The sequence below is a fragment of the Delphinapterus leucas genome, chromosome 3 (assembly GCF_059928025.1).
Source record: "Delphinapterus leucas isolate spDelLeu-1000000601 "Yukka" chromosome 3, BTC_Dleu_Yukka2, whole genome shotgun sequence".
Lineage (NCBI taxonomy): Eukaryota > Metazoa > Chordata > Mammalia > Artiodactyla > Monodontidae > Delphinapterus > Delphinapterus leucas.
In genome coordinates, this window is record NC_143131.1 from 60,252,665 (window position 1) to 60,279,150 (window position 26,486).

General features: G+C 37.1%; 3 protein-coding genes across 10 annotated transcripts in view; 1 reads left to right on the forward strand and 2 right to left on the reverse strand.

Annotated features, from left to right (window-relative positions):
- The window catches only part of GFM2 (GTP dependent ribosome recycling factor mitochondrial GFM2), a 65,403-nt gene extending 58,109 nt beyond the window's left edge, over nt 1-7,294 (reverse strand). For 2 of the 4 annotated variants that reach the window (XR_002647506.3, XM_089909020.1), the window contains exons 1-2: nt 7,128-7,294; nt 819-902 (exon numbers count right to left, since the gene is read on the reverse strand). Coding sequence is in view for 3 of the 4 variants with exons in the window: in XM_089909020.1 (XP_089765146.1) it covers nt 819-878 (60 nt within the window). In the remaining variant the exon portion in view is untranslated. The remainder of the gene's footprint in view (nt 1-818; nt 903-7,127) is intronic. The other 2 variants (XM_022594877.3, XM_022594885.3) reach the window with 1 other exon arrangement.
- A 79-nt stretch (nt 7,295-7,373) lies between these two features.
- On the forward strand, nt 7,374-15,189 carry NSA2 (NSA2 ribosome biogenesis factor). Its single transcript, XM_022594980.2, has 6 exons — nt 7,374-7,548; nt 9,337-9,524; nt 9,615-9,765; nt 11,551-11,730; nt 13,542-13,734; nt 14,940-15,189. The coding sequence occupies exons 1-6, from the start codon at nt 7,546-7,548 to the stop codon at nt 15,005-15,007; spliced, it is 783 nt and encodes a 260-aa protein (XP_022450688.1). The 5' UTR covers nt 7,374-7,545; the 3' UTR covers nt 15,008-15,189.
- Nucleotides 15,190-19,494: 4,305 nt separating this feature from the next.
- The window catches only part of FAM169A (family with sequence similarity 169 member A), a 61,350-nt gene continuing 54,358 nt past the window's right edge, over nt 19,495-26,486 (reverse strand). For all 5 annotated transcript variants that reach the window (XM_089909023.1, XM_022594932.3, XM_089909022.1 and 2 more), the window contains 3 exons: nt 25,172-25,328; nt 21,536-21,739; nt 19,495-20,149 (listed from right to left, as the gene is read on the reverse strand). In XM_089909023.1, the coding sequence (XP_089765149.1) occupies nt 19,601-20,149; nt 21,536-21,739; nt 25,172-25,328 (910 nt within the window). In that variant the 3' untranslated portion in view covers nt 19,495-19,600. The remainder of the gene's footprint in view (nt 20,150-21,535; nt 21,740-25,171; nt 25,329-26,486) is intronic.

Below are 26,486 nucleotides of genomic sequence, written 5' to 3' on the forward strand. Positions count from 1 at the left end.
AAATAAGGTTGCTAACCCTGGATACCCCTTGGTTCTCCTTTAAGCCTATTAACAGCTGGTGGGAGTCATGAACTCTGAAACCATTAGGTGTTTTCACCTAGATTTATAACAGCGGCTACATATTAGAATCACCTGGAGAGCTTTTAAAAAGGAAGGGAAGCTGGAGGAACTATAGCATTTTTAAAAGCTCCCCAGGTATCTTCTCCTAATATTCCCACATAGAGGTTGAATGTTCTCCATCGATTTATCCCTGGACCACTAAATACACATTTAATGGCTGTCAATATATTTGGAATTGTAGTTAGTGTATGTAGTGATTTTGGGCTGCCACAATCTGCCTTTCATGATGTCACAGAATGCATACCTGTGCCTTCTGTATTATTTCTACATTAGTTACCAAGTTTCTGGCAATAAAACACTATTATTCTAAGCAAATATATTAAGAGTAGAGAAGAGACTCCAACTATTTAAATTTCTACTTCATAATGGCCAGGGTAAGACAGCATCACCTATCACAGGGTGTACAGTCTGAAAGCATCAGAAATGAAAACACTGAAGAAAAACTGTGCAACTCCTTGGGCTGCTAACGACCTCAAAAATGGAATACAGATAGTCTCAAAATGCTGCACAGGTGATTTTAAAGTAGCAAAATGAATTTATAGACTAATGATAAGGCATACTTCTTGTTGATTACAGGTTCCCCCATACCCCCTGTTAAGAAACTGTTGATATACTAGTATATGAGATACACTAGACCTTTGGGGAAGTCAAGTAACTGAAGCTGTTGAAGTACATTTAATTTTACAAGAAAAACTTACGTTAATGTGCAAGCTGGATATTTTCTTATGATTCACTGCAAATATCCTCAGATTGGACATCTTGGACCTCTAAGCTGTTATTCTCTGAAAAAGAAATATACAAAATTACAAAACTAAATTTATGTATTACATGTAAGACATATGTAAGTAAGGCAAATGTAATATATTAGGTAAAAATGTATTACTTTTAAAAAGTAGGAATAATATTTGTAGCTATCAAAAAGAAAATGTGCAATTCAGAAAATGAAAGCTCAAACTAAACATGAGAATATGGTCCCTTATTTTTTCAATATCCTTTAACTCTTCAAGAAAGATATGAAGAGGGACCTCCCTGGCGGTCCAGTGGTTAAGACTTCGCCTTCCAATGCAGGGGGTGCAGGTTCGATCCCTGGTTGGGGAGCTAAGATCCCACATGCCTCGAGGCCAAAAAACCAAACATAAAACAGAAGCAACATCTTAACAAATTCAATAAAGACTTTAAAAATGGTCCACATCAGGGCTTTCCTGGTGGCGCAGCGGTTGAAAGTCCACCTGCCAATGCAGGGGACACGGGTTCGTGCCCTGGTCCGGGAAGATCCCACATGCCGCGGAGCGGCTAGGCCTGCGAGTCATGGCCGCTGAGCCTGTTCTCTGCAACGGGAAAGGCCACAACAGTGAGAGGCCCACGTACCCAAAAAGAAAAAAAAAAAGGTCCACATCAAAAAAACTTTAAAAAAGAAAAAAGAAAGATATGAAGATACTGTAGAAAGATATACTGAAATTACAAAAATATATCATACCAACCAAAAAGCACTTTTTTGTAAAAATAAAAAACAGAATTAAGTATAGAAAGGTAAGCATCTACATGTTAACTTGGTAATTTCTCACTGATAGTATAAGTTTTTGGTTTATTTGTATATTGATTTTCCTAATATATTGATTTACCATATTTGTATATTGATTTACCATAAATATGTAAATATGTATTTCTACCATGTAAAAAATATACAGAAGTAAATCCTCTTCTTCTATGATCACGGAAACTAAGCATCTTTAGTTTAAAAACGCTTACTAAATATTCACGATGCATCAAGTACACTGTCAAAGCTATGAGAAATGCATGGAAGTATATGAGACTGAGGAAGGTGGGCAACAAGTAAACAGAAAAGGTTAAACCACTGTGCACCATGTTATGTAAGAAGGCATGTCAAAACTTATTATTATTCCTCCTAAAACTGCTCCTTTCTGTATCTTAAGGCAGAAACATTCACTACCCTTATTTAGGAAGTCTCACCAAGTCCTTTTATTTCCTAAATATATCTTGAATCTATTCCCCCTTCTTCATTTCCAATGCCAAAGTTCAGAATGTTTGCAAAATCATGCATGTTAGATCCATTCTAAAACAGAACAATGGATTCTACCATAACAGAATACAAAAAGCTCACTAATATGGTTTGATCCCACATTGCAACTAACCTTTAAGAAACCATCACTTGTCAAAACCTGGTATAACATCTAAGACGGTCCACAATTTTCTGAAAAGACTATTAAAATACTCCTCCTTTTCCCAACCACATATATGTATGCTGCTAGATTTTCTTCAGACACTTCAACCAAACATTTTACAAATATATATACAGTAACATAATAAATACAGAAGCAGATGTAAACTGTTTTCTGTTAAGCCAGGCATTAAAAAGACTTGCAAAATTGTAAAGCAATATAAAACACTCTTCAAACAAAATGATTTTTGTTTTTGAAAATATAGATATTTTTCATAAAAGTATATTATTACATTAATATTTAATGGTTTATTACTTTTAATGAATTATTAAAACATTTTAAAGATTTGTTTTCATTTCTGGTATTTGAATATCAATTACAACCCATACAAACAAAACTGTTCATTCGGACTCATTTTTAAGTGTGAAGGGTTCCTACAGACCAAAAATTTTTTAAACTTATTCCAGCACTGTGTTTCTTGAAGTGACTGCCCATGATTATTTTACGTTATAAGTAAAAAAAAACAAACAAAAAAACTGAACAAATGTTAGAAACAATAGCCAACAAAATCTGTGATCTTGTAGTGTTGCTTATGATGAAATTATTTACACAAAAGTGTGAATTTAAGGAAAAATATTAAGTAATTAATAGCACGGGTAATTCAGTTGTCAGTCTTAAAAAAGTAGTACTCAGATCACTTAAGTGGGAAACACTTCTTGAATCCATTCTTGACACATACCTTTCAAGTAAACAACCTCATCTTGTCAATTCCCTACTTAAAAACCTGTAAAGGTTCTTAATACAACAAATTCTGTCCCTAACTACCTTCACAGCCTTGTACTCTCTTACTCCCTACTCTATTCCAGGAGCTCTAGCCAAAATTCCTCTAAAACACTGCGCTCTAACACCTTTGCATGTAATGGTGCCACTGTCTGAAAGCAGTCCTCAAATTCCCAAAGCCACACACCTGGCAAATTTCTATTCAGTATTTAAGCCCCAACTTGGAAGCCTTTCTTAATCTCCTACAAAGTTTTAATACTACCTTGTCTGTGTTTTCATAACACTTGGAACTTATATTTACTCATGACAAATATGGTATTTCCACATTATCTCCACTACTGGGAGCTGCCCAAAAGGTGGGATTTTCTACCGGCAGCCTAGCACAATTCCTCAAACATTTTTTTGACCTATAAAGTCATTTAGGGCCCGCCACTGATTTTCTTCTTCCCCATGGCTCAATGATTTTCAACAAAAATGGTTTCCTACTGGTACTATCAAGTGAGTTATTCTACAAGGCCCAGACCTCCTTAGGCCTTGGACAACACATAAGTGTAACAAAGCAGGGCCCTCTGGGCCCTTCCCAGAACAGACTCCTCTCCCAAGTCCTCGGTCTGCCTCTTGTCTGTAGAAAAACTTCAGCCTCCTAGGGCTTCCCCAAGTTCCAAAGAATAAATTTAATAAGAGAAGTGAGAAAGTGCAGAAATAAAACAGTCAAACAAGACAAAATAATAATAGTTTAGCCATTAAACAAAGTCAAGGACCTTTAGTTCCTCCTAAAGGGCTACAGATAATATTCTGAGCCATGTCCTTTGAGTTATTTTGCAGATACTGAAACCCCCACCAGGTGGAAGAAGTTAACTATATGCTGCCCACAAGCATGTAGACCCCAGAACTGTTGGAACCAAAAGGTTGATGATGTTGACTCCCGACTATCTCACCACCAACCAGTCAGAAGAGTGTCCATGAGATGATCACACACCCCACAATCCCCCTCCCTCTCCCTATCTTTAAAACCTTTCCCTGAAAGCCTCTGGGGAGTTTGGGTCTTTTAGGCACTAGCTACCTAGACTCCTTGCTTAGTGCCCTGCAATAAGTGCTGCAGTTTCCTTCACCACAACCCGGTGTCAGTAGACTGGCTTTATTGCGCTCAGGCAAGTGGACTCAAGCCTGGTTTGGTAACATAAGTACTCACTAAAAACTGTGACACCTGATGGTATAAAAACGGCAAGTAATGAGAAAAAAATAGGTAAATACCCATTCTACATTATCAACAAGTTCACAACCAATAAACAAAAGAATCCATGGACTATTTTTTTTTTTTTAAATCAGTAGACTATCACGTCTTTAAGGCTTAATACACAAAAACAGGAATCACGGGACACTAAAGTACAATCACAACATACATTAGCATAAAAGCACAAATGAAGATGTTGCTGATGATAAAGTAATGTAGGAAAAGAGATTCTAAAGCATCAAGTTAAAATAGTGTTTTCATACGGTATTTGTTACTGTACTTAGTAATTTTTCCTAAATTAGAAACTTCAATTTAGATTTGTGTCATATTCACTGTTTCTTAAAAAAGTATCAAATATGAATTAGGCCAATATGTTCATTATTGATTAACATCAATCCCTAATGTCATCTTTGCTCTTTTTCTCTTTATATTGAATAGATCATCTCAAGCTATCTATCTAAACATTCATTTTCACTACAGAATTTATGTCACAAGTTCTAAAACAAGCTATTTATCTAAATTTTAAAAATTAGTTCTAGCCTTTAACTTCATTCAGGAAAAAAGCCTGGCAAATCAACTTTTACTCGCTAAAAAAAAATGCTCAGTAGTTAAAGATACTCTTAAATTTAAGTCACCTGGACTGAAAAAGCCCCTTCCAATTCCCTGTTCATCTAACATTCATTGGAGCAACACAAGGAGTTGATTATTGGAAACATGAAAATGAGTAACACATGATCCCTATCCTCAAGAAAAATATTAGGTTTAACAATCCTGCATATCACAATAACAAACATTTCATTCATAATACTTTCTGCATGGCTCTTACTACTATACCTGTTCTTCCTCTTTAACACAAATAAGCTTCATTTTTTAACACCATGCAATTTATAAAGCAGCTCTCACATCTCCTGGCTTTTTCTTCTAAACTATACCAATAAATACTGTCAAAGTTTCATACAGATCGAAGGAATACATTTTTATGCTTCTGACTGCCAAAATGCAAAGACTGGGTATCTAGTATATACTTGTAGATGTACCAAAGTAGTGATGATACCCAACTTGGCTACTGCCAGTTACACAGGAAGAAATTTTTTAAGAGATCTTTTTGCTGACATTGATCAGTTTAGGCCATTTTTATCCCACCATCACAGCTGAAAGAACAAATGATAACCCACATAGCAATAACTTTGCCTTGTCTATTTCACACAAATCAAAATGTGACTATTGCTTAACCTCTAAAACATTTATTTTCTATTTCTGATTCAGAAGAGAAAAGGGCATTATGGCTTTGAGAGTTGTAAATGAAAAAACATGAGTTCACAATTTAAACAAACCTATTAAAAATTTCTATAAACTGACAGGAAACAGGGTAAATCTCACAATGTTAGGCAAAAGAAACCAACACAAAAAAGTTCATACTATATGATTCCATTATGTCAAGTTTAAAACAGGCAAAACTAATCCATTCTGTTAGAAGTCAGGATAGTGTGTACCCTTGGGAATGACAGTTACTAGGAAAAGGCACGAGGAGGGCTTCTCAGGTGTAGGTAATTTCTTGATTTGGGTGCTGCTTATACAGGTATATTCAGGTTTTGAAGAATCACTAAGAACGTTCATCTACAATATGCATTTTTCTGCCTGTCATAATTATTACAATCAATAAAGTCTTTTTAAAACTCTCCATAAACTTTTAATTATACCAGAAATGTCAAGTGGGCCCTTTACTTGTGGTGGAAAACGCCAGACTAGGCTTTACAGTCAGAGGACTTGCTGGAGCCCCAAGTTTTCTGTGATCTCTGACAAGTCACTTCAAATCTGAGCCTGTCGTTCCATCTATCACATCACAGGATCCACATGAGAAGTAAATTCAATTATCAACAAGAATTTATTTACTGTGTGTCTACCACTGCCTTCTAAGTAATGGGGTTAAAAATGGTGAAGAAAAAACCCAACAATCCCTTCCCTCATCCTGTCCCTATCCTAATCAGTGGATACAAACAATAAACAAAATAAATAAATAAAATACATAGCATCTCCTATGGTGACAGGTGCTACATCAAAGAATTAAGCAGGAAAGGGGAACTGGGGCAGTAGTAACTATAAAAAAGGAGCTCATGGAAGGTCTCAATAAAACAGTGACCTGAATCAGGTAAGGAAGGCAATACCAGGGGGAAGTGTATCCCAGGAAGAGAGATTACATAATTTACTATACTTGAAAATATACAAACGCTAGTTAGAATTAGTTCGGGTTTTAAAGGAAATAAGTCCCATTAGAAGATGAAGACTTAAAAAAAAAACTGCCTCAAATCCAAGCTCTAAGACTTAGGGAGACGAATAACAATGACGTTCCAGACCGTGAGGGTAATTAAGGGAACTTCAACGACCGTACATTAAAATGTAAAAACCGACAGCTTTCCTCGGTACCACTAGAGGACCACTAGATGCAAATCCACTCAGCACCGTCCTGGGCACCAAAAGGCCTCAGGGATTTCAGAAATTAGTCCGGAAAAACAGGACGTTGTCTTTCTTTTCTGACAGCTGTTAAGGCCCAGTAATTTACTTTCCTCTACAGTAAGTTTTCATTCCCCTGCATCCTTCTCAATTGTGTACACATTACACACGATGACAGGAATCAAGACCAGTCGCTCTCGCCAAAGGCGAGAGAGAAAGGCCCACACGTGGGCGGACACCGAGGTGATGGGGCGAAGGCCCTGCAGTCCTCGTGCTTGCCTAGCTGTAGCATCCTGTAAGGTCGCCAGTGGCCATCGTGGGCCTAGGCACGCAGGAGTCACACGGCGCGGCCCCGTACCCACCTGGCACTTGGTCGCATTCCGGAGGTCGGCTTTTTCCCGCCGGGCTGGTGAGAGCCGAGGTGCGGGCTGCACCCTACAGTGCAAAGGCCTCACTTCGCAACGCCCTACCTCAGAGAACACCCTACCCGTGAGCGGAACTTACGTCTTCTTCCCTCTGCCTCCGGCGACGCCGCTTTTCACCACTTCCGGCGGTGCCCCACTCAAAAGCCGCCGGCCAGCAACTTCCGTCCTTCTAGCTGAAAGTGGAGAACGGCGGCTCGGAACGGCTGTGTGGCGCTTTCTCTGGAGTCGGTCGAGTTACAAGCGTCCTTTTCCTGCCGCGGGTGGCTTGGAGTCGGCTCGTGGGTCTCTAAGACCAGAAAATTGAGAGCTTCTTTGCGCCCCGGCGGCTGCACCCGGTGGCTCGGCGGCCGTCACCATGGTGAGAAGGTCGCCTCGGGAGCTCGCCACTTAGGGCGTCAGAGGTGGCGGGGCCTGGGGGCCCAGGGGCGCTGGGGTTAGCGGTGAGGGCTGGTAGGCGGAAGTGAGGTGCAGTTGAGGGAATGAGAGTGGGGTGCGCTCCGAGGAGCGAAGACAACTTCAGTCTCGGGCCATAGAGTGGGGTATTTGCCCGAGCACAGGCTTTTAGAGCCAGACAGGTTTCACTCTGTTAAATTCCTGGCTTCGCCCAAAGTTGTGTGACCATCAGTGCCAGAGCCTAGTGATAACTCTATACCGTATAGAGTATAGAGGAAACCGAAGGTATGCCCTGCCACCGGCCAAGCAGCTAATGAATTGCAGAGCCGGGCTTATAGCCCAGATCTGACTGCCAGACCCTTTGTCTTTCTACTACATGTCTAATCTCTGTTTCTCTGCAAAGTGGCATTCCATATACCTTTTTCATGGTTGCTGCCAGGTGTATGTGATAGCAATTGAAAACACCACACAAGATACCTAGTACCTTGTTGAATGTTACATAGCATTATTCTCCGTGCTGGAGTTGGCTTTACACCGTTGTTTTATTTTTGTAGTCTTAAAGTACAAATAGACTGGGGCTGCGTGTTGAAATAAAACAATATTGGTATATAAGATAAAACAGGCACTTAAAAAGCGAAAGGGGATCCCATACATTGCTCATGAAACGCAAAATAGTACAGCCACCTTGAAAACAGTTGGGCATATGTCCACACAAAGACTTATATGCAAATGTTTACTCACTAAGAACTGGAAACAACCCAAATATCCATCAACTGGTAAACGAATAAACAAACGGTGGTATATCCATAAAATGACTACTTGTCAAAAGAAATGAAGTATGGATACGTGCAACAACATAGGAGAATCTCAAAAGCCTTATGCTAAGTGAAAGAAGCTAAATGCAAAAGGCTACATACTGTAGATTCCATTTACATTTCATTCTGGGAAAGGCAAAACTAGGACAATAGATATCAGATTGGAGATGGATAAAGAGGATTGACTTCAAAGGGGAACTTTCTGGGGTGTTGGAAATATCCTCAATTTTGATTGTGGTGGTTACAGAGCTGTGTAGCTTGTCAAAACTTAAAACTCTATATCTACACCTAAGAAGGGCACACTTCATTGTATGTATGTAAATTATACTTCAATAAAACTGAGTAAAATGTTATTAAATTTTTAAAAAGTATGATGATTATATTGAAAGACCAGATTATCAATGTTGAGAAGAGAGAGATCCTAGAATTAAATCATCCCTTTTGTGGTCCAGTGGATTTTGGACAGTTCTCTTCAATGAACAGTAACTTTCACTGAGTTTATTACAGATGTAAATCCTGATGCCTCATATCATTCAGGATCAAAATTTATTTAACTTACATCATGTGATTAGGCTTAATAGTGCAAGAGTTATTTAATCAAGTGATCAGTGGATGACCTAGGACCGTCTATACTTTATATGCTACTCAAAAGAAAGTATTTTAGGGCTTCCCTGGTGGCGCAGTGGTTGAGAGTCCGCCTGCCGATGCAGGGGACACGGGTTCGTGCCCCGGTCTGGGAAGATCCCACGTGCCACCGAGCGGCTGAGCCGGTGAGCCGTGGCCATTGGGCCTGCGCATCTGGAGCCTGTGCTCCACAACGGGAGAGGCCACAACAGTGAGAGGCCCGCGTACCGCAAAAAAAAAAAAAAAAAGTATCTTAGAATAATTCTGTCAGTGATTTTTTTAAAATTAAAGTAACACTTCTTGCGTCGTTATAGCCACAAAATGAATATATCGAGTTACACCGTAAGCGCTATGGATATCGTTTGGATTACCATGAGAAAAAGAGAAAGAAGGAAGGTCGAGAGGCTCATGAACGTTCAAAGAAGGCAAAAAAAATGATTGGTCTGAAAGCTAAGCTCTACCATAAACAGCGCCATGCTGAGAAAATACAAATGAAAAAGACGTAAGTGATCATTTATTTGTTGTACCAAGTTAGTATTTCGAGTAATAATTATTAAAACCAATAATCCTGAATCTTTTTCATTCTTGGTAGTATTAAGATGCATGAAAAAAGAAACACCAAACAGAAGAATGATGAAAAGACTCCACAAGGAGCAGTACCTGCATATCTACTGGACAGAGAGGGACAGTCTCGAGCTAAAGTACTTTCCAATATGATCAAACAAAAACGAAAAGAGAAAGCGGTAAGCAATAAAAATTGAAGTCTTTATTTTTGTTGCTGTTGTTCATGAGAATTATTTAAATACATATTTGAGGTTCTTAGTTTTGTTTCTTCAGTTAAATGGAAAAATGAAGTCCAACTATTCCCATTATTTAGATGTGGAAGTCTTTGTAAGTTTCATTTTATATAAAATGTTTAATAAAAAAATGTGCTTTCTCACCATGAGAACATTCAACAGGATTTAAAATTTTTTTTAGAATGCCATGTGTCTTTAGTTTTAAAAAATTATTTAAAACAGCTTCTTATACTTGACAACTCCTAATGTTGTGCTGTTGTGGAGAAGGATACAACTGCTTCTTGTTTTTGTTGCCCTGCAGTGCCAAAACTGGTTAAAAAGTAGAATAGTGGAAAGCATCCTAAGTGATTTGACTTAGATAAAAATAGAGCAATTAAAAAAAATAAATACTTCTGGGTTGCACTTGGTGTCAAATTAAGTTAAATTCTGCTAAAAGCAGAGAAAAAGAGATAGATACTATTTTTAAACACCTGTGGATAGATTGACAGAAATCTAGGTATCAGCAGAATATGCAGTATCTGCATTTAAAGAACTTAGTCTCCAGATTGGATTTTTAAAATCTTATTGCTTATTTTTTGATATGTAAGTATCAAAATTAGAATGGTAGAACTTTAGCACCAAAAGAAACTTCAGAGATTATCTACTTAACCCCTCTTCATTTTACAGATGAAGAGACTGGAATCTAGGAGGTTGTAAATCACTCTTCACAGGCGCTTATCTGTGAAATGGTAGAGTTGCTTCTAGAACCTATGCCCTTAGTGATAGGTCCAGAATTTTTTCTACTGTCTTGCACTGCTTCCATTTTTTCATGGAATCTGCATTCTAGGGAGGTACAAAATATGGGGTGATGATTTCGTCTTACTAGTAAATGTAATCTAAAAATCCATTCAAGGTAGAAATATAAAGATATGTTAAGAGGTGGAGACAGTTTACAATAATCAGGACATGGAAGCAACCTAAGTGTCCATCAGCCGATGAATGGATAAAGAAGATGTGGCACATATATACAATGGAATATTGCTCAGCCATAAAAAGAAATGAAATTGAGTTATTTGTAGTGAGGTGGATGGGCATAGAGACTGTCATACAGAGTGAAGTAAGTCAGAAAAACAAGTACCATATGCTAACACATATATATGCAATCTAAAAAAAAATTGGTTCTGAAGAACCTAGGGGCAGGACAGGAATAAAGATGCAGACGTGGAGAGTGGACTTGAGGACACAGGATGGGGGAGTGGTGGGCTGGGATGAGGTGAGAGAGTGGCACGGACATATATACGCTACCAAATGTATAATGGCTGGCTGGTGGGAAGCAGCTACATAGCACAGGGAGATCAGCTTGGTGCTTTGTGACCACCTAGAGGGGTGGGGTAGGGAGGGAGACACAAGAGGGAGGGGATATGGGGATGTGTATATACGTATGGCTGATTCACTTTGTTATACAGTAGAAGCTAATGCACCATTGTAGAGCAATTATACTCCAATAAAGATGTTAAAAACAAAAGGTGGAAACAGTCTTCCAGTTTTACCCTATTAACTATTTAGTAGTAAACTTAACTAGTTCCAATTAATTTCAGGAGACAGTGCAGATCTCTAGAAAAAAATTGAGCCAAAATGTTGTTGGTTACACAAAAAAGTGAATCTACTACTTTGTACAACTAAAAAATATTTGACTTTTTATTCTCATTGTCTTTTACTAAGAATATAAATTTTAACTGTGGCCTGTTTTAGGGAAAATGGGAAGTCCCTCTGCCCAAAGTTCGTGCCCAGGGAGAAACAGAAGTATTAAAAGTTATTCGAACGGGAAAGAGAAAGAAGAAAGCCTGGAAGAGGATGGTTACTAAAGTTTGCTTTGTTGGAGATGGCTTTACTCGAAAACCACCTAAATATGAAAGATTCATTAGGCCAATGGTAAGACCCTGCTAGAGTGCAATGGCTTAAATATCATTTCCTATGTTAAACTGGATAAAGTACTTGACAGTTTCCTGAAATTCCTAAAACTGATAGAAAAGAACAGGTTGGAAGATGTTTTTAGGCTATTTTTGTTACTTTAAGTTACTGATGGAATTGGTTAGCACTCTTCCACTACTGTCAAGAACCTTGTCTTCAGCTTCATAGGATATTTGAGATGAAAAGGAAGTTTCATTACAGAGATTGTCAGTGACTCTTGACTTTTAAATATGACATATTAGAATCTTCATTTTCCACAGTCATTTTACTCCTTGAACAAGTGATCTACTATGTGCCTGACACTTGTCTTTGAGAACAGTTAGAGAATGAGTACAATTGTTTTTTCAAGAGTTAATTCCAGTTTAGTAAGGGAAGTATCTTAATGCTTTTGAAAATACTTAGTATGCAGTCATTGACAAAAGAGAATATTAAAATGGGACTTTAATTTCTGTTGACAGCAGTGATGGTCAAAACCAATCTCCTCTCCACCTCCCCAAATAAAATTGAAGATATATTTCTGCAGAATGTCTTTAAACAGAATGAATTAATCTGCCCACTGGATACCAGCCTGCTTACAAAAACAAAGAGGGGAAAGTTGGCAGTGTTACTCTAGCTCTCAACCTGAATAATTTTCAGTGAATTAAAATGTTGTCAAACAGCCTGCTTCTATTAAAAAAAAAAGTTCTATTGGAACACAGCCGTGCCTGTTCATTTACATATTGTCTATGGCTATTTTTTTCTACAGAGTTTGAGGACAGTATTTGTAACAGAGACCATGTGGCCTGCAAAGCCTAAAATAAGAGCTTCACTGTATGGTTATTTACAGAAAATGTTCACCCATCCCTGGATTCCATCATGGACTCCCCTTATTTTGATTGTATATTCATAATCTTCTAAATACCTTTTGGTAATCTTAACAAGTTCTACAGGGAGAGAATATACTAGTCAAGGTGTTCTAGGCTTTCTGTAGTTTGGCAGATATGTTTCTTATTGTGAATTAATCATATGGCATTCTGAATGTTATGTAAGCTTGACTAATGAGTCTGTTACTAAGAATTTGATTTACTGTCATTTGCCCCCTTCCCCCCATACAGGGAAAAATCAAATTTAAGAGATTGCAAAGTGTTGTGGCTTCTAAAGTGCCTTCACCCCAGAAGACCGTATCTAGGTGACTGGGTGAATCTGGTCTCTGTAACAGAGATCTCTCTGGGCTCTCTCCAGTTTTTGACTAGTATTAACCATCAACGTAAAGAAAGCTGACAATCTTTCATCATGGAAGGTGGCTGAAGTATACAGACTTGGAATCAAGATACTTAAGTTTGATTCCACCCTCACACTATTTAGCCTGGGAACAAGTTATTTAACCTGCTGATCCTTGTTTTTATCGTTTAAAAAAAAAATAGGGAGAGTTGTAAGGCTATCACGTTTAAATGGTGCTGTTTGTGAGCTCTAGCATAGTGCCTGGCATGTAGCAAGTCCTCAGGAAGTATAGGTAACTGGACAGGAGAAAATCTGAATATGATGCTAGGTAGCTGTTCCATGGTGAAAACTTTTCAGAAGTATGTGTTTGGGTTTTTCCCCCACATACTTTTCCTGTTAACTATGAGGTTTTTAGTCTGTAGAATTAATTCTAAGTATTTTCTTCGATGCCTTAAGATTAGACACTCAATCCTTTTGGGGCAGGGTGGGGAGATGATTGGAAAAGATAAGCAAAAAGGATCAATATTCATCATTAGCATTTTCGACTCAAAACACTGTGTTTGACTTACTAGGGATTACGTTTTAAGAAGGCCCACGTAACACATCCTGAACTGAAAGCCACCTTCTGCCTGCCGATACTTGGTGTGAAGAAGAATCCCTCATCCCCACTATATACAGCTTTGGGTGTTATTACCAAAGGTACTGTTATTGAAGTGAACGTGAGCGAGTTGGGCTTAGTGACACAAGGAGGCAAGGTCATTTGGGGTAAGTACAGTTTTGAATATGGGGCTGCTAATGTTATAATCCTAAGATAGAAGTTTTTAAGTTGACATAAAGTATAGAGCAAATTTTAATGCAATTAAACTTGATGTGAATCAGATTTAAATCTTTAGGAAGAACACTGTAGAGAGTTATGAATGCAGTTCTTCTTTAGTTTACTGGTTTCAGTTACGTAAGGTTTACTACATTGCTAGATATTTTTTTGATGCTTTTTATTTAAAAAGATATGAGAAAAGCAGATGGGAAATTGTAACTGAAAAATATTGGAAGAAAATAAATTGCCCACAAATGGGGGAAGGGAGGCAGACAGCGAACACTGTAGCCATACTATTTCAGTAATAATTAAAGCCTGAAATATGTCATGCAACAATTTTAAATTTTTTCTTCATTTTCTTAGTTTTCTGCTTTCAGTACCCAGATATTTCTAAACTTTAATGTTCTTTGAAACATTAATGTTCTTTTAAACCGTATAGCTTCTTGATTGAATCTTCAGTATGAGTCACTGGCACATACTTCATGTTAGTTGACCTCAGTTGTTTGTTTTAAATAAATTTATTTTTGGGCTGCATTGGGTCTTTGTTGCTGCGGGCGGGCTTTCTCTAGTTGTGGTTAGCCGGGGCTACTCACTGCGGTGGCTTCTCCTATTGCGGAGCACGGGCTCCAGGCGCGCGGGCTTCGGTAGTTGGGGCACGTGGGATCAGCAGTTGTGGCGCACAGGCTTAGTTGCTCTGCGGCATGTGGGATCTTCCTGGGCCAGGGCTCGAACCCGTGTCCCTTGCATTGGTAGGCGAATCTCAACCACTGCGCCACCAGGTAAGTCCCTTGACCTCGGTTTTAAAATAGGTTAAATTGATTTGAAACTTAGTTAATACTTGATGCTTCTTCCAGCAAGAATCGTGTGGAAAAGGAGCATTGCTCAGGTCAATCCATAAAGGCTTGTTAATATAACATAGTAACAGAATGAAGCTAGCCACCATTTATAAAAACAATATTTATATAAAAATTGTATGGAGAACTCAAGCTTGGTCTTGAGTGATTTCATTTTATAAAATCTCATTTATATACTATGGTCGTCCATTTTTTCTTTCTTAAAAGTGGTAATTGTAAATAATTTGGGCAAAGATTATATGTATTCTTTAAAGGTAATTTTTATTAGCTAACATCCCTCCTTTTTGTTTTGTTTTCCTTAGGAAAATATGCCCAGGTTACCAACAATCCTGAAAATGACGGATGCATAAATGCAGTCTTACTGGTTTGACAGCAGATACATACAAATAACTCCTTATAATTATTGAAGAAGACTACACACCAATCAGGAAACCATTACTCTGGTATTTCTGAATACTGCCAATCAGCCTTACATGTCTGCAGTCATCAAGAAAACTATTTATTCTATTGTTTAAAAAAAAAAAGATTAAAATGGCCTAGTTTTACAAATTGGTCTTTTGCGTCTGTTTAGCGTTTAGATGTTCATCAATTTGCATGATTAAAAAATCAATTATAGAAATATCCTACTTCATCAGTATCTGTATTAATAAGTGGTACTAAGCAGTGTAGATCTGTCATTATTGGAAAAGCCAGTGCAGTCGAAAACACATTTTATCAAAGGTTTGTGCACACTTAACTGTGAGGAATAAGCCAAGAAACTTTTTGTCACATCTAAGACCTTACCTGAGGTCTCCTCCTCCTCACTGTAGATTATTAATCCTAAGAAATGTAGCATTAACACAGCATTTTAATGAAAATATAAAGTATATGAGAAGGCATACTACACTATAAAGTTCAAAAGAACTTAGGTAAAACTTTTTACTTCTAATTATTCCTATAGTAAGTCAGGGAATTAGTATTTTAAACATTTCCCCCCTCTCATTCATCATATATAATGCCATATACTTGGAACTGTATTTTCTACTCAAGATAGATACATGAAAAAAACACCAACCAAAATGTTTATACTTTTAGCATTTCCTGTATTCTAAAGTTAGGGTAGTGTATTTATATTTTTAAAGTGGTAAAAATTTAAGTAATTCCAGGTAAAATAGTTTTAAAAAGAAAAAGGCTGCACTGATGCCCTTAAAGAGAAATTTATTTGCAGTTACTTAGATAATATTAGAAAGGTCATGTTTTAGTCAAAAGCACATTTGTGATTTGAGTTATGTTTGTGACTTTGAGCTTTAGGGTGTCTATATATTATATTAATTTATAATCACATTGTTTTCAATTCTGTTTATTTTTTTTAAGTCTGTCTTGAAAGTACAACCAATGTGATTGTGCCTTAAACGAAATCAGTGTCTAAACAAATTCAATATCTAAACACATCTTCACCAATGAACTTAGGGGAAAGGGAAGGAATTTCAAAACACAGACCAGGAAACAATCACAAAATATAGGTTTAATTACTACTGTTAAAAATTAAAAAAAAAAAAATTAGGAAAAAAGAAACTACCAAGAAAACAAACGTAAGTACTTGAGTAAGTCTTGCTATTCTGAATAATGTAACATCTTTTCTAAATTGTATAAACACAGCAGAAGTTTTAGAACACACAGACACTAAGGAAAAGAAAGGCTAGTTCCTTGGGAATTACTATCCAGTATGATACAATTACTTCAGGATAACAGAAGCAGAACCTTCCTTACAATTAGATTTTAACAAATGATTTTGCCACTAATAGAAATGGGGAATGTGTGAATGACAAATTTTGGAGGGTGAAAGAAAAAAAATCTACTGAAGGTAAGCACTGGATACAGAACTGAGGTTTGCTTATTTTTCACAACCAAAAATAAGCAAGTTAAACTATCTGTACAAATAAAGCTTGATACTAAGTATGCAAACAGAAGCATAAACATTTGTAACTAACCACACCCATGAAAGACTGGGTTAACACTTCAAACACGGTATTGCAACTAGTGGACATACAGGGCAGAAATTTCTAAAATACTGTTACACAGGTGAGTAATGTTAGTATAAATTCTTTATTTACATTAAAATCTGTTTCAGTTTGCTGGTGTGACCAAACCTTAGAAGGTAATCCCTAAGGGTGAGTCAGAATGTAAGAGCAGGTATTTAGATACCAGGTAAAGGCTCAATTCGAGGCAATCATAAACCGTCAAGATATTTTTCTAAAGTCACTGAAACCATTTTAGGTGGTGTTCTGGTGGTCAGCTAAAAGTGAACCATTAATCACTAGTAGTTTTTATCCTTGCCGTGATAATTTTCTGCACTGAATGGAAACACCATGAATAGAGACACAAGTAGAAGATTGACATTCTGTCATGCTATTTGATTTTATAAAAAATCATAATAGACCCTCTCACTGTTAAAAGTTGTAGAGGAACTTTATAATAAATTCTTAAATATATTTCTGTGATGTCTAGCAATTGAATAAACTTGAAAGAACTAAAATTTTTGCTAATAACTGCTTTATATTACACAAGGAAATATATACGTATTTACACAAACTGAACTGAACTCCCTTCTCCACAAATAAGACTTCTAAACAGAAAAAAGTTCACAAAGGACTATAGAATGTGACTGGACACTTAACAACTAGACTACCTGGTTGAAATCAGATTTCAGTCCTCTGTCATTCTCAGAGTTTTTCTAATGCCTTTTGCAAAAAGTACAAGTAATGTGATTAAGTTTTATTTAGATTCCTTATTGAGGATAAATTGTTATAAATTCTACACTCACTCACTGAGCATAGAACTCATTGTTACTGAACATGAAAGTTAGGTTTTTTTCATGTGACCTAACTTTCCTCTACCAACTATAAACTCCAAAATAACATTTTCTGTCAGAGATAATATGGACAAAAATTGTGTGCTGAGCAGAAAGTTTTGAAACTGCTTAAAATGCACCTACTGTTTAAACCAAACAAGTTTAACAAGTTTATACTACGAGTCCTTAGTGGTCATATAAATAAACATTTCTTTTTTGTAAACCTCAGCAACTATATATTCACACATCGAGTTGTCATCGAATTAAACAACACCTTTTTAAAGAAAGTATTTTAAAGAGAACAATGAAGAATCCAAGTAAAAAAGTAGGTGTTAGGTTTTTAAATTATTTTAAGAAATTAAAAATGGAAAGGTTAAGAATTTACTAAATCCTTATTTCCCTAATTGTGGTATTAACAAAAATTTCTCACAAAATGTATAAAACAGCATAAACATTCAACAGATAACACTAATATTAGTCATACTTATTCTTTCACTTGATTAGCATTTGTTGGGAAAACAAATGGCCAAAGTGCTTAATTTTCATTTAGAATGGAATAATCTGGCCTAACTGACCAATAATTAAAGAAAATAGTAGAGGATACAAGTATTCAAAGTTTTACACGAATAAGGAGGGTTTGCTATTTTGTCTGCTAAAGATTTTTACCTCAACTTTAAATTTTCCTAAAATGCCAACATCCCAAAATAAAATTTAGTATCATCTGACTGTAGACTGAATAAACCTTCAACATCAATCCTTAGCACCTCAAATAATGACACAAAGTCATAACATTTTTTTTTCATGTAAGGACCAAGCAGTTTTAAAAACGATCTAAATGGCCTCAAAGCATTCTCAAACTTACATGAAAATTTGAGTACACATAATACTTCCAAAGAGTAGGACTGTTTTAAGATTCTCTTTGGATTCTAAGGATAACCATTTTGTTCATTTTTAAATAAATTATTATACAAAAATAAACAATTGAGGATGTTCTTTGTTTTTAGTTTACCCAGGCAAAGGCAACCACAATGTACACACAGGCTAGATTATAACCTGTCCGCACAGAACAAATCAAGAGCGAGCAAGCCAAAAGGGACAAACGAAGCCTCCAATCTGATTTAAGCTCTTGTAACTATGGCTCCTAGAGCAGCTTATTCCTGCCATCTAGGTCTAAGACTGTGGGGCGCAGTTCCAAACCTACCAAAAATGGAAGGCAAGGCAAAAAGATCTTTTGACAGGAATCACTCCATGAGTTAGAGAAGTGGATGAAAGTGAGGGGAATATAATGAAGATTCTAGAATAAGGGCAGTGGCAGGATTAAGGAGAAGCCTTAGGAAGGGTTCTCACACTTCTAAAGTATACATGTTAACTGGGTGAGGACAAAAGTACAGTCCCCAGATTCAAATGAAATTTTAAATAATTATACGAGTGCCTACAGGCCAGAGTTAAATCCCTAGCAGTACTGTTAATATCAGATGTTATCAAGAGTGAACTGGAAACAGATTTTGTTTGTGCCTTTCCAGACATTGAAGTCAAAGGAAGAAATTGCACCTACAACTAAGAACTAAGAGGCCAAAATACCACCTTCATAAACCTTTGACCATAAATTTCCAAATTTGTGCTCTCATTTAGTTGAAGTTGCATTTATCCTAATTTACTGACATTTTTGTTTAAGCATGCCTACATTTTAAAAAATGGTGATTAGTTTTGAAATTTAAATCTTCTAGAACCTTCACCAAGATTACTATTAAAACCCTTAGTATAAAAGATTTCTGTGATCCTTACAATTGATGGAAGCCCTACTACTTTCATTTTTTAATTTATATTTTGTGAAATATTAATGGTCAGATATCCCCAATTGCTAAAGAAAATATAGTATGATCTGGTTTCCCAAAATCGAAACATGGTTAATAAAAATTAAAAAAATTGTATTTACACAAAATAGCCTGAAAAATTAAAAAGAATGGTGAATCCTAGGTCCTACAGGGGAGGGAAAAGCGGCATCATAAATAAGTTCAAATTGAAAATTTGGAGTTTTTATCCTGTGCCCCATGCTATTTATTAACTGCCATATTTTAAAAACAACGATTACGTTACAAAGAAGAGGATTTATCATCCACATTTCTTCCTCATTCAGGTCAGCTTGGCTTTCTTCTTCGCAGGTCCTTTGTGCCCTTTGGCCTTTCTTCTTAAATTCCGCCTGTCGACCACAGGCACTTCCACTTCTATCTCCTCTGAGCTGCTATCCACAGTCTTCTCTGTTGACTGTGTCAACTGATCCAGCTGCTCAGAAGATGCTTCAGACTGCTCCTCTGACTGGTTCTTCTGTCCTGCATTCTGTGAAAATGGCACATCTTCAAGTTCAACCTCTATTAAAGAGCTCTGAGGAAGAGCTGGAGATGTTTCCTGGGGCTCAGCTACCCCCTCCTCACCCTGGTCTTCCAATGAGGCAGTAGTGTTGGGTGATACATTTTCAGGAATCGATTCTTCAGAAAATTCAGTTATCACGGAGTTTGGAAAACCACTGTCGGACCGTTCTTCATTTGGGATAGTAGCTACATTGTCTGAACTCCCAAAATGTGCTTTCTTTCTTGAAACTAGAGGCAGCCTCTCTTCAGTGTGCCCCTTGTCATCAGATGGGCCTTCATCTAGCAACATTTCTGAGTCAGTTACATGTGAAGTCTAAAAACAAAAAACCCGGTGAACAACTTTTGCAATATAGTTCTTACATAAATTATTCTCAGACACTAATATGCAATGACCCTGAACCACATTTTAAAGAATTCAGTACTCACTACTTCTGTTAATCATGTGCACATGTTCTGAATACAGCTCAATTTCTTCGAAACTGTCTTACATGATAATTTGGATTCATTAAGTTCTTGCTTTAAAGATGCAATAAAAGTAATGATTTTACCCCGAAAAGTACTTAAGGCACAAACTTTATGTCAAGATTCTTCAAAACCATGAATCAACTCAGTTTTTAGTTTCCTGGTGTTACTGGAGCCAGAACCGAGAATCCTGGGACTTGACACTGTGCTACCCCACTGAGTTTGACTATTAGGTGAAAGGTGAGGGCAGCGAAAATTTTATTCATGTAATTATGTGAGACACTAATAAAATAATGCTATACAAGAGTTTTTTACCCTTAAATTGGAATATTCAAAAGTAGAAATTAAATTTCCTTTTCGATGTGGCACCTATATATACAATGGAATATTACTCAGCCATAAAAAAAGAATGAAATCTTGCCATTTGCAACAACATGGATGAACTTAGAGGGGATTATGCTTAGTGACATAAGTCAGACAGAGAAAGACAAAAACCATATGATCTCATTTATATGTGGAATCTAAAAAACAAAACAAAATGAAAACAGACTCAGATAAAAAGAACAAATGGGTGGTTGCCAGAACAGAGGGAGTGAGGGGACTGAAAGAGGTAGGGGATTAAGAGGTACAAACTTCCAGTTACAAAATAAACCACGGGGATGTAATATATAGCATAAGGAATATGGTCAACAATATTGTAATAACTTTATATAGGGAACAGATGGTTACTGGACTTACAGTGGTGATCATTTCATAATGTATGCAAAATCAAATCACTATGTACTACACATGAAACTAATATTGTACATCAACTATATTTCAATAAAGATAAATAATTAAATTTCTTTCAAAATATTCCATCAAGTTTTCCCCACTAATCTAATCTGTCTCCCTAATTAAAACAAATTAAAATGACAGTACTGGTCACAGACTATGTAAGTAATAGGTATTCAAATATTTGGTAAATAATGCTTTACCCATTTTTCTGAGCATTTCCTAAATCTACAAAGTGAAACTCATTTTGTCACCGTAAGTCAGACGAATGAAGTTACAAAGATTTGAATTTTAAAAAACATTACTGATTGCATCTTCTTAAAACACCCAATGTAGTAAAATTTATTTTTCCTGAAGGACTGTACATGTTAAAGTAGAGGAAGATATATATCCCGCACTGCCCTAGCCAAGTCACCAACACTGGACACTATAACTATAAAAAATTAGGATATTTCTCCATTACCTTATCCTGTGCAACAGCCTCAGGAGATTTTGAAGATTCTACCACCAGTGGAACAAGATTTGTAGAGTCTTCACTGGAATTAAAAGACTGCAATTTTAATTCTTCACCTAAAACTTCGCTAGTGGAGTCCTCCTCTTCTGTTATAAGTGAAGTCTTAAGAGTATCATCCATTATCTCACCATTCATAGGCTCTGATTCAGATTCCTACACCATCGAGGGCAAAAAAAGTCAGGACAAAATTACAGATTAACTTACTTGTCATACAAGGTGGGTCCATTCTCAGTCGCCCTGTCATGCACCAGGACTCAAGATACATTCTACCACGTTACAGGACACAGGTTAAGGAACAGCAGAGTCAGTAAGAGAAAAGAATCCATAAGTACCCCAATTTCCCTCTGTTCTCATGGAGAAAAGACAGGACCAGGATGCTCTATGGATCCAGTGTGGGTCTGAGATTCAGTGAAGAGACCCTGCCTCCTCCTTTCTCTTCCTCCATACAGGGCAGTGACAGGAAGAACCTTTTCAGTAAAAAGCCACCAGAGAATGTCTAGATTTGGTGCCAGCTCTTTACAGAACATCAGCTGCTAGGCACTTGGAATCCTTGGGGCCCCTGGGAAGTCACAGTTTAGCATGCAGGGGGAGGAAGCAGTAGCAGTCTTGTGGGAAGCTGAATTTGGGTACAGCTTCTTGCTGGGAGGAGAGAGCCCTCAGTCTTAGTGAGCTCATCCTTCTGTCAACAAAGGGTCATCTTTGAACAATGCTGCTCCTTAAATCACATTAAAATATGGAAAAGCGATTTGATAACACTAAGTCTCCAATTTCTGAAACTCCTCCTCCAAGGTTTATCAATTTACAAGATTTTCATTAACATCTAATATTTCTAATTAATCCTAATGACATTCTAATAAGTAGAGATCATTTTATTTAATTATCATTTAAAAAATTAGAACACTGGGCTTCCCTGGTGGCGCAGTGGTGAAGAATCCGCCTGCCAATGCAAAGGACACGGGTTCTAGCCCTGGTCCGGGAGGATCCCACATGCTGTTGAGCGGCTAGGCCCGTGTGCCACAACTACTGAGCCTGCATGCTTAGAGCCCATGCTCCGCAGCAAGAGAAGCCGCTGTAATGAGAAGCCCATGCACCGCAACGAAGAGTAGCCCCCGCTCACCACAACTAGAGAAAGTCCACTAACAGCAACAAAGACCCAATGCAGCCAAAAATAAAATAAATTTAAAATAAATTAATTAAAAATAAAATAAAAATTAGAACACTGATGCACTCAAATTTTAAGAAATAGACTTGGCTGGATTATATAGAACCCCTGAAATCATATAATGAACGTTTTCCTAAGGGATACTGAAATCACAGACTTAAAAAAATTAATCTGGCCAGAGAGTATAAAGAATAAAGTACACACAGAAGGTAATTATAATAAAACTCACAAAAGGACCAACTACGGTAAGAGAAATGTTAAAAGGAAGAAAATGAGAAAGATATAGCAAAAATTTTTATAAAAAACCCCAGAATTTTGGTGAGTAACTACAAGTGAGAAGCAACAGAAGAGAAAAACTCAGTCCTTCAAGTTCTAGGTTTGGGAACAGAATGAAAAATAAGAAATAGGAAAAAAGGCTCAATAGAGAAGTGATAGGAAAGAACAGAGATGTTAAAATTTAAGATGATAAAAGACATCTGTCTAAACAGAAATATTCAGAAGGCAAGTAATACTGAAGTCTGGATCAATACTGAAAGTCTGGAGTTATTGGTCATCCCCACAGAGATGACCATTCAGCCATTAGACTAGATGCATTTTCAAAAGAGAAGCATGAACAAAAGAGCAGAAAGTCAAGAACTGAGTCTTCTAGAATGCCCACAAATACAGGGGAAAAAACAGGAAGCAGAAGAGTCAAAAAGCAAATAAATAAAACCAAAACAAAACTTCAGAGAGAGGAAAACCAAGAAACCAGAACACAACAGTGTTAAAGCCAGGGTACTAGAGAATCCGGAGGAAGAGAGAGTAGTCAACCTAGGTAAGGAAACCCACGAGAATTGAGTGAAAGTGTCACTGGTGACCTACAAGAGTAGGTACTCACATGTATTGGTGGGCAAAAGAAACAGGTTACATGAAGGATGTACAGTATAATCTTAAATTTAAAAAGAAAAACAACCACAAAAATATACATTCCCATAGACATCTAGAAGCATATAAATCCCTTTTTTAAAATATGTGTTTGTGGCTTCCCTGGTGGCGCAGTGGTTGAGAGTCTGCCTGCCGATGCAGGGGACGCAGGTTCGTGCCCCGGTCCAGGAAGATCCCACATGCCGCGGAGCGGCTGGGCCCGTGAGCCATGGCCGCTGAGCCTGCGCGTCCGGAGCCTGTGCTCCGCAACGGGAGAGGCCACAACAGTGAGAGGCCCGCACACCGCAAAAAAAAAAAAAAAAAAAAAAAAGTGTTTGTTTCCCTAATTTTTACAAGAAGAGAAAAAATGTCATTTAAAAATACAATTTCATGAAGTAGAGGAAACAGGAGCTAAATTGGAGCAAGTTAATAAATAAAATCAGTAATGCAGTTTCACTTGCTTAGCTCCTGGCTGGACTTGACAAACAGGTAAAAGATTTTTAAAGAAACTTAAGTATGTTTCAAAGAAGAAATAAGGAATCTGTAAGACAGGAAAAGATTGAAGATATTAAAGAAAAAGAAGGATAGGAAATAGAGAAAATGAAAAAAGAAATGAAGCCAGATAAAGAGTTTTTTACTCAGTCACAAAGGATTTTCCTCCTTGTTTTCTAGTTGTAAAAAAAATGAATTTAGTTATTTTTCTAGGAATTTGTAAATCAACTGTAGTCAAATACATATGTTTTTTCTGGACAACTAATTCTATCCTTCTAACCAAAATAGGGGTGCAATTTAGGGCTTTTTGGACATTAAGGCGTTCTAACTGGTTTTATAAGGTAGACCTCTTATAGTCACATTTGTCACTTCTTAAGTACATTTAATTCTACAAATTAATTTGTATTTTAAATACACTGAGGGACATTACTAACTAAATATCCTCTATTTTATCTTTGCAATATGTCAAACTTTATAAACTCAGTTTGAAATATAAAATACTTGTAACTTTATCCTCTACTACTACCCGACCTTGCTTTAGACATATATGTTTTTTGTTTTTAATTTATTTTGGCTGTGTTGGGCCTTCGTTGCTGCACGCGGGCTTTCTCTAGTTGCAGCAAGCAGGGGCTACTCTTCATTGCAATGTGCAGGCTTCTCACTGCGATGGCTTCTCTTGTTGCAGAGCACGGGCTCTAGGCTCACGGGTTTCAGTAGTTGCAGCACATGGGCTCAGTAGTTGTGGCTCGCGGGCTCTAGAGCACAGGTTCAGTAGTGTGGCACATGGGCTTAGCTGCTCCGTGGCATGTGGGATATTCCTGGACCAGGGCTCGAACCCATGTCCCCCGCATTGGCAGGCGGATTCTTAACCACTGCGCCACCAGGGAAGTCCTGACATATATGCTTTTTACATTAAATACAATTTCTACTAAGAGTCTAAAATACATCGTTATGCTTTTCTAACAATATATGACTAAGAAAGTTAAATTTTACTTCCATTCATTTTATTTAATAAGTGAATCTCCTACCTTTTCACCTTCTTGCTTTTCCAGGCCTGGCTGGGTTTCTGGTGCTGGTCGAACATTTTTATCACTACTTTCATCCTCAAATTCAATCACACTCTGTTCAGGTTCTTCTTCCAAGAATTCTTCTGAGCTCTCTGATGTTCGTGCAGTAGACTCCAATCTACAAAACCAAAGAAAAACATTCTTGTTTTATTAAAGATGAATATAAAATTTCAGGAATCTGTTAATAAAGTAACACTTTAGAGAATCAACTAAGTGTTGTTCAGACAACAACTTCAAATTTTACAGGTCCAAAACCAACCTCTTCATCTTCTTACAAGTTTGTTCTCTTTCCTACCTTGTTCTCCAGTTTGATCACCACCTTTTCAATTATGTAAACTAGACCTTTCTTTTACTCTATCTATATTGATTGGATCTTACTCTCCTAGAATGAGCATACATCTCAGCTTACCTGGGACAGTCCAGTTTACAACTTTTGTCCCAGCACTGGCATAATTACGGGCATCCCTCATTTTATTGCACTTTGTTTTACTGCATTTTGAAGATACTATGTTTTTACTAATTGAAGGTTTGTGGCAATCCTGTGCTAAGCAAGTCCACTGAAGCCATTTTTCCAACAGTATTTGCTCACTTCATGTCTGTGTCACGTTTTGGTAATTCCCACAATACTTTGAACTTTTTTTGTTATTATTATATTTGTTACAGTGATCTGTGATTAGTGATGGTTGATGTTACAATTTTAATTGTTTCCAGGTGCCACAGGTTACACATATGACAAACTTTTTTTGTAATGAATTTTTTTGTTGGAGTATAGTTTACTTACAATGTAACGTTAGTTTCTGCTGTATAGAAAAGTGAATTGGTTATACATATACCTATGTCCAGTCTTAAGATAGCAAACTTAACTAATAAATGTTGTGTGTGTTCTGACTATTGAAACTGATTGGCCATTCCCCATCTCTCTCCCTCTCTTTGGGCCTCCCTATTCCCTGTGACACAACAATACTGAAATTAGGCCAATTAATAACCCTGCAATGGCTCTAAGCTAATAGCTAATGCTGATGTAGAAGCTGTATCAAGTTATCCAGAAGATCTAGCTAAGATAATGAATGAAGGTGGCTACACTAAACAACAGATTTTCAATGCAGACAAAAAACCCTATTGGAACAAGATGTCATCTAGGACTTTCAGGGCTAGAGAAGAGAAGTCAATTCCTGGCTTAAACTTTCAAAGGACATCCAAAATATATAAACAGCTCATGAAGCTCAATATTAAAAAAAACAAACAACCCAATCAAAAAATGGGCAGAAGACCTAAA

What these genes read in the sequence shown, in the direction of transcription:
- NSA2 (XM_022594980.2), top strand. An exon ending in AAAATACAAATGAAAAAGAC is followed by an intron (nt 9,525 to 9,614) that starts GTAAGTGATCAT and finishes CATTCTTGGTAG; the next exon opens with TATTAAGATGCATGAAAAAA. An exon ending in AAAGATTCATTAGGCCAATG is followed by an intron (nt 11,731 to 13,541) that starts GTAAGACCCTGC and finishes TTGACTTACTAG; the next exon opens with GGATTACGTTTTAAGAAGGC.